This window comes from Pyxicephalus adspersus, chromosome 5, assembly GCF_032062135.1.
Source record: "Pyxicephalus adspersus chromosome 5, UCB_Pads_2.0, whole genome shotgun sequence".
Taxonomy (NCBI): Eukaryota; Metazoa; Chordata; class Amphibia; order Anura; family Pyxicephalidae; genus Pyxicephalus; species Pyxicephalus adspersus.
The window spans coordinates 89,160,358-89,172,088 of NC_092862.1; the positions used below are offsets into that span (position 1 = coordinate 89,160,358).

At 37.6% G+C, this 11,731-nt stretch overlaps 1 protein-coding gene across 4 annotated transcripts in view; it reads left to right on the plus strand.

Annotated features, from left to right (window-relative positions):
• ADCY1 (adenylate cyclase 1) overlaps nucleotides 1-11,731 on the plus strand; it is a 496,503-nt gene that overhangs the window by 259,925 nt on the left and 224,847 nt on the right. For all 4 annotated transcript variants that reach the window (XM_072412078.1, XM_072412075.1, XM_072412077.1 and 1 more), the window contains one exon: nucleotides 25-151. In XM_072412078.1, coding sequence (XP_072268179.1) covers nucleotides 25-151 — 127 coding nt within the window. The remainder of the gene's footprint in view (nucleotides 1-24; nucleotides 152-11,731) is intronic.

Here is an 11,731-nt window from a genome sequence, read left to right on the forward strand (position 1 = left end):
TACCCTCTTCTTTCCTCTTTACAGACGGGGATCTTTTTATATGCGAGGTTATGAACCCATTCTAGCCATTTTGCTGTTTTCCTGTGCTTTGGCACTCCATTCTAGACAGGTGGATTTGAAATTACGCCTAGACTACCTCTGGGCTGTGCAGGTATTTTTAACTTCAACTACTAGCAATTATATCCTAAAGTCAGTTTTGGTATATGCTGCTTATTCTACCACCTCCAGTTATTCTAAGTGGATGCTTTCTAGTCTGTATGAAATTACTTTTTACACCTGCCAATATTTTTACCTTAAAAATGCTTACCAGATGATGTTGACCACAGCAGGATTATCATAAAAGGGTTTTTGCACCCTAGGATCTTTCACTCCACACATTTCTGTTTCACTGATCAGAATTAATGTCTGTTTTCCCTGTAATTTCAACAGGCACATTCAATGCAATGTTTGGTATGACATGAAATGTGCCTCCAGCTGTGTAGCTATTTGATAATATTCATGCATGTGTATATAAAAATGTACCTGATTTGCAGGTTCATTAAAGAAATATTACACCTCATTCCTGATTAAAGCAAAAAGAACAGTCTGGTTTCTTCTTTGACAAGCAAGATAGGTTGTAGGGGGCCTTTTTTGGCTAAAAGGGACATTTTGCCTGAAACTACTCCAGTGTGCCTAGCTGTGGACAGGTAGGGATCCAGGTGTGTTAAATGTTGTAATTTTTTTTCTTTTACCACCAGTCCATACATATCCTTATGCTGTTTTTGTCGCTGCTAGGAAGATTTAAACCTCTATTTGGGTTTTAGTTTTAAATATACAGCACTCTAAACATATACATTCAGTGACTATATTGCATTACCCTTTATGTAGTACCTTTAACTTTATTTAAATATCTTTACATAAGTTTCCATTCAAAACAAAATTACTTTACTGTTTAGACTGGATGGGTCTGATTTAATAAAGCTCTTTAAGGCTGGAGAGGATACACTTTCACTCATTCTTCTAAATGTACACATTAAAACTATGACAATGCAAGAAAGGTGATACATATACAAAGTGATAATATATGAAAATTGATGTAATTGATATGTTCTGTAAATTTATCTCATATTCACAAAATTTTTCTCAAGATGTTGTTTTCTGCACTGAATTCTAATACAGTATGTCCAACATCCATTACATCTAACATAGATACATACTTAAAAACTTCTTACCACACCATCTGTTGGCAATATACTGATGCCAAACTACTGTTTAAATTAGGTTCGTTATTATGTATTATTTTGCCAATATTAAATGACAGTAACACATACATTTTAGAATAATGGAAAGACAATCCTTAGGTACTAGATTTTTATTCTTATTTTATTATTAATAAACAGAATTTATATAGCGCCAACATATTACGCAGTGCTGCACATTAAATAGGGGTTGCAAATGACAGACTAATACAAACAGTGATACAGGAGGAGAGGACCCTGCCCCGAAGAGCTTACAATCTAGTAGATCTTTTTTGAACACCAATCAAAGCCTTCTCAAAATTATATTTTTCATTTTATTTTTTTTTTATATTCTAAAATAAGTAATAAGCACATATTACCTATAGCATTTCCCCCATTCATAGCATTCCTATAGTCTGACCTTGAGAGACTAAGTAGCATGCAACACTATAAGTAAATACATGTCTCAAGTAACAATATAGATTCCTTGCCCGTATGGTGTTAGACCACTGTTTGTTGGCACCAGGTTCCAGAGGTCTGACTCCTGAGTTTGTAATTCCGACAGCTGGTAACTGTGGAATTACCTCAAAGGCTGTGGTAATGAAAGCCAGGCAGTGAAAATGAGGCTGAATGATGCAGAACACAGTATAGAAAATGAGGTAAACACAGATACTGTGTCAATTTTTGAAGGGTTACACTGAAAAAACATTTGGGGACTGTATGCAAAAAGATGCCCATTTACAATCCGAATGCCATCAAATACTCATACCGTAGTACATTTCGTTTGTAAGGCTTCAGTTTAACAATGTTTATAGAACATTTATTTGCCTGTAACTGTAGGGCCCTATTCAGCACCAGTACTCACCAGACACCAGTCCGCCAGTCTATCGCTATCATCTTCACCTTTAGCAAGCCCTTCTTCAGCCTCGGAAGACTGGTTGTGTCTCCCAGCACATGGTTGCCCCCAGGACTTAGTGTGCAAGAGATTGTGTCTGGTGATGGGCTGGCAGAGGACCAGGAGCCCACAGATTAGGCAATACAAGAACTACAAAGCAGATCAAGCCAGTACAAGCCAATGTCATAAACGGATGATCAGTCCACCAAACAAGGTACAGAGAGAGTAGGCACAAGCAGAGTCAGGGTCACAGGCAGAGGCCGGTCCAAGCAGTGTATAATCGATAGGTCAGGAACAGGCAATAGTCAGCAACAGTAAATAACACAAATCACACTCCAGCCCATATCAGCCCGGCTAAACACTACAACAGGCATTGCTCACTGGGAACAGAGAGGCTATAAAGCCCCAGCAGCCAATGGCAGCACAGGGGCACTAATTGGCTCCCTGAATCCCCTTCAGCTGTGCAGAGTGTGTGCTGGAGATGCCGAGAAAGTACATTTCAGGCTGCACGACTGAAGGGAAGCAGAGGATGCTGCTATTTCCTTGCTGCTGCAAGTGTCCCCACAGGACAAACTAATTTGGACAAGCACAAGATTGTAAGCATCTTCTAACAGTAACACAATTGTGCAATTGTAACTCAAGTGCAATTGATTCTTCTACTGTTATTTGGAGGTTTCACAAAAAAAGTTTACTTTGCCTTTTTTTTTATTGCAGAATATATGGAAAGCTATGTAGTTTTTTTTAATGTTGAAATTACACACTATTTTGTATAAATTCATGATATCCCAAAAAAATCTGCTTTAATTTCCCACTGTAACAATTGTAGGACATAATCAGCAATGCAACGATCTATGCTTTTAACTAATTTTTTTTAAACACACAAGTGTTTGCTTATTGTGCTTGTTTTACTTTTGCTTTCCTTGCCTTGGAGTGCTGGGGGCTTGGATTCCAGCCAAATTGCTCCTAATTACCTGAAGTGTGGTAAACATGTAAATCAGTGGGCTTCATAGAATAAATGCGCTATTGCTATTTGTTATTGGCAAAAATTCAAACATTGTTGGCGTTTTTGTTTCACTTTTTGTTGAAGTGATTAAAGAGGAACTAAAGCCAAAAGTGCCTAAAATAAAAAAAAATACACTTACCTTCAATTCCGCAAGACAGTCCGATCCATCCGAAGGTCTACTCCATCGGGTCCCGCTTGGTCACAGTATCTGTCCGAGGGACAAAAAAATACACTTACCTACAATCCTGCAGGACAGTCCGATCTATCCGGAGGTCTACTCTGTCGGGTCCCACGTGGTCACGGCATCTGTCTCTTCTTCCTGTTCTTCTTCCTACGTCACCCGACCCAGGCGCAAGATCGGATGACGTAGGTTGGAAAAATAAAACTTGCCGAACTCACTGCACATGCGTGAGATCAGCACATTTTTTTTCTACGAAAAGGCTCCTTCTGTGCATGGCTGAGATGCTCGAGCATGCGCAGAAGTAGCACCCAAGAGCTTTGTGCTGCCATTGATTCTCAATCGCCTAGTGCAGTGCTGAACTTTTTTTTTTTTTTTAAACAGAATTTTTACCTAACAAAAAAAGGTTGTCTGTCCTTTTAAATAAAGTGACATTTCTGAGTTTAGGTATGTTTTAGGTAATGTCAATGTTTTTTCTTTTGATATCATAGATGGGAATGCTTGGCTCTTTACATGTTTTGTAAACATAGCTGAATTTATTGTTTCTTAGTGGACTTAGGGTATGTTCAGACCTCATCATTTTAGGCTTTTGTATTTTTTTTCAAGGCTTTTGTGTTTGCAGGATGTAAAATCCTGCAAACACTTACATAAGCCTTGAAAAAAATTGTTTAAATGTAAATGAATGGGTCTATTTTTTTTGTGCAGGCTTTAGGCTTTTTACGTTTGTTCAGAAGCTCCATGTACATTCTAGGGTCGTTTATCTTTCCAAACGTCTTAAAAGATTTGCAATTGCATATAAAAGCCTGTACACACTTTTGCACTCGCCTTCTTTTGCCAGCCGGATTCTTCTCTTCATAAATGAATATGCCATATATGTCGAGAATATGCCAATTAGGGCGATTAGTTTGCAGCTGCGCAATTCAGGAGGATCTGGTAAGCTCTGTCAATGGTGAGGTCAGATCAATTAATTAGCGCACACCTGCTCCATGTTCTGTACGCATCTACAGTCCATTACTGGTCAATTTGAATCTTTAATGCTTCATCTTCTTTTGGGTAAGTAACTTTTCTATGTTATATCATACTCATTCACTTCATACATAATACTTCATTCTTCACATACTTCATTCAAAATGTATTCTTTTATTGTTACATATGTTGCACTGTTTTGATACTTTTTTGTTTGGTTGCAACACTGCAAACTAATTTAGATCAAGCAGTATATATACTAATTAGCACTTTAAAATTTCATCACACAATAGTATGAATGTCAAAAAAAGGTCACCAAGCATTTGTGATCTGATTCAAATTTCATTCTAGTTTGGCTTTATAGAAAATCAAATATTTGAAAAAAGGATTGTTGCCAAAGATGTTATAATACATGTATCAAGGAACATTTAGTGATTTAACTTGTATGGTGAATGTCAAAATACATTTAAATGCATATAAATACATATGCATTTTCATTATTACTGTTTTAACTGGACTGGTTTTGGGGGGGGGGGGGGGTGATTATTCAAGTCAGTTTGCTTGGATGGTATGCATTGATGTGAATTTGAAATCCTCAATATTGTTAGTTTCATCTTTTGCTAAGTGTTTTTGTGCCTGGTTTGTAATGACGGTTTCTGTTGTTTAGCAATTCTTTAGCAATGTTTTGTCATTTTTTTCCACAAATATTAAGTACAAATGTCTGCATGGTTTCCACTCCAAACTGCTACTTGAACCCCCTCATTGCCTTTGTCCCATTCTCTAAGTCACATTGTCACATATTGGTATTTGAATGTATTATGTACATATTTCTTTTATAAATAAATTGTCATGATTTTTATTTATTTTTTTTTTTTATTTTTTTTATTAGCCTGATATTTGCACACACATATGTTGATTTGCTGCCACACAACTCCTCTGTTCATTTGTAGTAGTGTTAAAGGTTTGTTCTCATTGTGCTGTGCTGCCTGATCTTAGCCCTATTCCATACAAGCACACTTCCACTTGCTGTCCAAACAGGTTGTCAATTAGCTGTCCAGTTGAGTTGCATACTCATTCTAACACACCTGATGGTGATGGAAGGAGGTCCAGGTTGCCAAGCACAACATCAAAACCACATTGATTGCCAAGCTCACAAGCAGGGTCAAACACTCTTAGAAATGAACAGTTGTTCTCTTGTTGCTCAACTTATTTTTTTTCTCATTAAATAGTGGATTGTATGCATTATTTAGGTGTTTACTTAAAACAAATAGTACTAGTATCTAAAACTTCCAGGGACAAATACACTTTGTACCAAACATGTTTTCTTGCTTTTCCAGCCTTTCAGGGTGTTTATGCAGGTTTGAATGGTATTTTAGACCTTGACTTACCCACCTCAGCTTGGTAGTGGAAGCACATAAAGGTGGATTCCTCCTTTAACCAGAAGCAAACCCATCCATGAATGCTGCTTTGAGCCAAGCCCATGACATCAGAAATCATAGGAAGAAATAGGCAATCTTTTCAATTTGAGGCATGTTAAGCAATATGTCCAAACAAATCCTCTTTGTCTATTTCTTCCTATAATTTCTCTTTATATGTACATCCTTAAATGCATACATACATATATATGCATGTATGTACATACATACATTAGTGCTCATGAAGCAAAACAAACAATATACACATAAAAAGAAAAACTTACCGGAATGAGGATCCTTTTCTTGAAAATTGGCCAGCGCAAATTTCAACTGATATAACAGGTCATGCACACATAGCGGTTACGCCTTGGTGTACAACAATGTGCATCACACTCATGAGGTTTGGCGCAAAACTATGCGCATCAAACAACTAAGTATAAGCCAATTGTGTGGTTTTAAGCCTTTCAAGCAATTCATGTTAGGGAACTGCTTAAAAAGAAGCATCATTGACTTTTTAAATTGTAGGTCCTGGGAGATTGTAAAGGAGATCACATAAAAACAAACCTCCAAAAAACATACTACAAAATTTTTGAAATAACTTTATTAAAAAAAAACCCATTTGCTAAAAGGTCACATTAAAATATAGAAACCACACAGACACCACTAAATTTACATGACAAAATAAAAAAAACACATGTAAACCCACACTTCCATATAAAGCCAAATTAGTTCAAATATTGCATTCCAAAAATACTTACCAAACCAATATGTTATTATGACCTATCAAGGGTGGAAAACTGGATTAGAAAATATTTATGCAAGACAAACATTTAAAGGTGGTAATAAAGACATATTATTGAAATGAAACAATATGGCCAGAAACACAATAACATAATATTAACATTGACTTCTTAATTGCAAAATGGACATTGAAATATTCAGTTCAAAAACACAGCAAACCACTCCCCCCGCCCCCCAAAAACAAAAAAAGACACAGGAAAAAGCAAGTCAGACAAGACCCTTTTATATGCTCATGTTTATCTGCAAAGCTGAATTTGCGTGTAATTGGGACATACACAGTCTTAGCACGTTGGCTGTTTGTTTTTTGACAGTTTAACATTCCATAATCATTTATTGATATGATGCTTTACATTTGTACACCAGTGAACAGCTAATAAATAATAAATTAAAACAAAGTAGGCATTAATGTTCAAGTAATTTATTAAATGTTTGTGTTTAGTGTAACCTTTAACATTTTTGATTAATATATTTTATAATATATATATGTGTGTGTGTGTGTGTGTGTAATATATATAAGTGGAGTGAAAAGGTGATCAGCCAGTGTGTTCCAGGCATAAGAAAAAGCATCCAAACCATACTCCAAACTGTGAGTTAACAGTGTTAATGTTGAGTATATGTGATAGAGAGACAGGGCACTATGTATATTAGCCAGATGCCCAGCCAGGCTATTGTTTGTTTTGTTGTAAATTTATAGATTCTTTTCTGTTAACACCATGTTAAATAAACCCTCCTGCTGTTGGTTTGGACATTTCAAGTTTGCTGCCCCTGAAGGCGCCCTGTTAAAAATATAAATATTAGGACATTTTTGATGAATATCTAATTGCCTTAAGTGAATAGGAAGAATTTCTTACCCTCTCAGAGCACAATTTACCAAATTATAAAGTGTCTTTTCTTTTTGTTTTCTGCACCTTAACTGTGATTTCAGAGTTTTGTATATGTCGGTTTGCATTGTTTGGTTTATTGGTTAGACTCAATGGGCTTGTGTCATTCAATCAAATCTAAATTTACACAATAACAATTGCAAAATTTCATTGTTTGATCATTTGATGTAAAACATTTGAGCTTTCTTGGTTAGATGTACGGCAGTGGGTTTTGAAGTGAGCTTGAAGTGCAATGATGTTCATTCAACGATTTTCTGCAGTTTAGATATTTTAACATTCTGTTGGACCTTTTATAAATACTTCCATTGTGGTCCAGTTTCCTTTTTCTAGTTTCAGATTCAATTTGAAATTTAAGCCTTTAAACGATCTGATTTAATAGGCCAGGTTAAAGCTCTCCAAGGCTGGAGAGGATACACTTTCATCTGTGAAGCTGGGTGATCCTGCAAACCTGGAATGGATTTCTTCAAAATAATTTAATAAATAATTTGCTAGCAATGTTTTGAATCCTGGATCAGATTCATTCCAGGTTTTCTGGATGGCCCAGTTTCACTGATGAAAGTATTTTCTCCAGGATCTGGAGAGCTGGTATAAATCAGGCCCAATGAGTGACTTTGTAATAACAGAAAACGTTCTTAAAATTCTGTGAATGTATATTATTGGAATAGAAAACAAAATCATTGTGGTTTAGAAAAAAAAAATACCTAGGCAAAAATGAATTCATTGTTGCAGTTGAAGAAAGCAAACCACACAAAAACATAAAAACAATCAGTATGTTATTAAAATACTAATTTTTCATAGGTTGCTTATATAAAAACCAAAAAGCAGTATGTTCTTATTTTCATTCTACATGTACCAGTTCCACTTTCAAAACTGTAGTGAAACCTCCACCTATTAGCCTGCCTGTCACTATACGGCAGAAGAAATGCATTGCCTATAGCTATAGTCCATAGCTTTTTACTATGCTGCCACAGCAGCCTGGTTTCATTGTTTATTTGTATTTGATATGTTCCTCTTTACTGTTTCTCTGCATATATTGTGATTGCACACAGATCCATCCAAACTGCTCTTATTTCCAGCAGCATGTCTCAAGAAGAATCTGTGCATGTGCCAGCTACCACTCAGGATGAAGCAGCTCTGCCACAGGAAGAGATATCTGTTAGACCAAAATGCACTGTTTAGCCTTCCCTAAACCCTATGGAGAGTTGTTAAACAAATAAGGTAGAAATTACTGACCCTTTCTCCTTTCACGCCCCAGTTTATTAGTTACTTTGTATTGTTTTCTATTCAAACTTTAGTTAATAAGACACACAAAAGAAACTAAATGAAATTTACAGGACAGTCACCCCTCACAATGCAGTCAGCTTACCTTATACTTCTCATGGATGATTCTGATACAAAATGGAGGCTACAACCAATATGAAGGTGGTGACAAAATTATTTTCCTTCTCAAGCAACTAAGCAGTGCTCTTGTAAATCTGCAAATGGCCTATGAGAGCTATAAGAAACTGTCTGAAAAATATTCATCTTTATTGTCAAGAATGAATACAGATGAGTCCATTGAGGAGGTATATGACTTTGCTACTAATAACAAAGAAAGACACTGCACTTATTTGGAAGCCAAATCAAGAACTGAGGGTAGGATATTACAACTGCATGAAACTGCATCCTACATCTTAACCTCCTCCAGACGTTCCAAGGAGTCATCCACATCGCCGAGGTACCACTCACAGCAATCATCACAAAAATGCTACTCCCAGCGATCCTCATTGGTGGGAGAAGATGCTACAATCAGCCATTTAACTCAGACGCCTACCTCAAGCAGACCAGGGCAATTCCAGACATTAAGCCCACACCTAGACTGAACCCATAAGCTGTTCCAGTCTCCCCTCCAATACATGAACATCAGCCATTAGAGATTGCTACCTACAATCATGGTAAAGGGGCACCTGTTTCAAGGACTGAGGGAACAGAGATATCTGAGCTTGCTAAGTACATGACCCGCAGAGAACTTATTAACACCAGCTTCATGAAATTTGATGATTGTCTAGAAAACTACAGTAGTTGGAGGTCCACATTCAAGTCAGTAGTCCAGGACCTTGCACTTACACCCATTCAAGAGCTTGAATTGCTGATTAAATGGTTAGGCCCTTAGTCATCGGACTTGTGTTAAGAGACTTAAGACTGTTCACATCCATGATCCAGCAGGAAGCGCTTCGAACTAGGCAACCTTCTTCTTGAGCTTGAAGTCACCAAGGAAGACCCACATCTCCCAGGTCTTAGTTACATAGACACCACATATGGCATGAACCCAGTTGTAACAAAACTGCCCTAAAATCTTAAAGAAAGAAAAGTAGACTACAGTAGGTTCCAGATATAAAGGGCAATATCAAGCATCCTTTCCGCCCTTCACTTTCTTCTCCAAGTTTATCAGAGACATTGCTGTCTTTAGCAGAGACATTGCTATAGCTTTTGAGCACTACAAAAGCTGCAATTGACAATGCTCACAATGGTAAACATAAAGACCCTGTTCGCCATTGTCTAATCCATAATAAACCACATCCTCTAAGAAAATGTCCCAGATTTAGGGAAAAACCCCTTGAAGTTCACAAGCAGTTTTTGAGAAACCATGATATCTGCTTTGGATATTGTGCCTCAACTAAACATTTTGCCAGAGACTGCAAGGTTACACTTAAGTGTTTAAAAATGTGACAGTGATAACCATGTATCAGCTCTTCATTCACGTTCCTCTAAACAAGATTCAAGGTCTGTAATTCAGCACAAACCTGTAGCAGATCATAGCGGGTAGAGTGTTGACCAACCCTGCACCTCTGTGTCACCAAAATGCACTGAAGTTTGTCTTTTTGATTTTTTTTGTGTGTTTTCTAACACACAATCAGAAAGAGTTATCAGAATGTATGTCATCCTAGATGATGAAGGTAATCACTCACTAGCAAGTCTAAAGTTTTTTGACTTGTCTGAAATAGGGGGAGATGCATCACCCTATACTTTGGAAACTTGTTCTGGGTTGGTGAAAACTTTGGTCAGAAGGGCCAGCAGTTTTACCTTAAAACCAATTACACGGCTGAAGAAAATCGCTCTTCAGTCTTAAATTAAGTTCGATCAACTGCCAGATGTTAGAGAAGAGATTCCTACACCTGAAGCTGCACACCATTACCCTCATTTGAAACACATAGCTGATGAAATCCCACCCCTTGACGAGGAGGTTGAAATCTTGCTTCTTCTGGGCAGAAATGTTTTAAAAGTTCAAAAGGTACAAATACACTGTAATGGTCCATTTAATGCACCCTATGCCCAAAAACTTTCTAGGCAGGATTATCATGGGAGATGTCTGTCTTGACAAAACATGCAGACCCTGTCATCTACACATTTACAATACCAATGTGGGACAAGCTTCCTATTTTAGGGCATGCTCTGACCACTATTATGCGAGTGAAATCCCTAAACTGAACACTAGGACATTCAACATCATCCAAGCCTCTGTCAGCTTACGAGAGAAACCTGAAATTGGTGGACCTGATAAAGGCAATATGGTGGCTTCTTCTATTGAAGATCGGGAATTTATTGCCCTTATGGGCAAATCCTTTAAGGATGACTCCAATATTTAGGCAGCGCCATTGCCCTTTCGTGTTTTTAAGGGTTTGACTTCCCAACAACCGCAATCAAGCTGAACCAAGGTTCACATCATTGAAAAGAACTCTTAAAAATAAGCCAGAGCAATGGCACCATGTTCCAACCAATTTGAACCCTGCTGACATTGCTTCAAGGTCGGTTGCAGCTACCAAGTTACCAAAGACCACTTGGCTATCCAAGCCTGACTTGGGTCAGGCTTGGACTTTGAGTTTTTGACAATAGATTCAAACAATGACATGATGTTTGATGTCATAGATCCAGACACCGAATCTGAGAGCCTAATTCATCAAGCAAAATCAGACGTTCTCTCCTGCATTCGTATGCGCAATCCAAAATTGGACCTGTTCGATAGATTTATCAACCAAAGTCGAGGCGCTGGCGTATTTGCGCGGAAGTTATTAACTAAAATGATCTCTCCGCTGGAGACGCGCATCTCTGGCAGTTTGACACTGGCGAGCTTGCATTAAAAGTCACTGTTCCCCCTAAAAAATCATTCTTTCTAATTGCACACATCTTTCACTTAGCCCTAAAAAAAATTTAAATTGACTTATTTCTTATTTTCCGGTTAGGCAAGAGTTAACTGAGTTCAGCTCCTCTGCATAGGCGGCTGTCTAAACGCTTATGATGCCTGATCAGAGAAGCCCCCTGTGGGTAAATATTGCGACTTTCCTCAGGCGAAACCTCAGCTTTGCCACCACAAAAGTCACAAGCACACACATGTTCT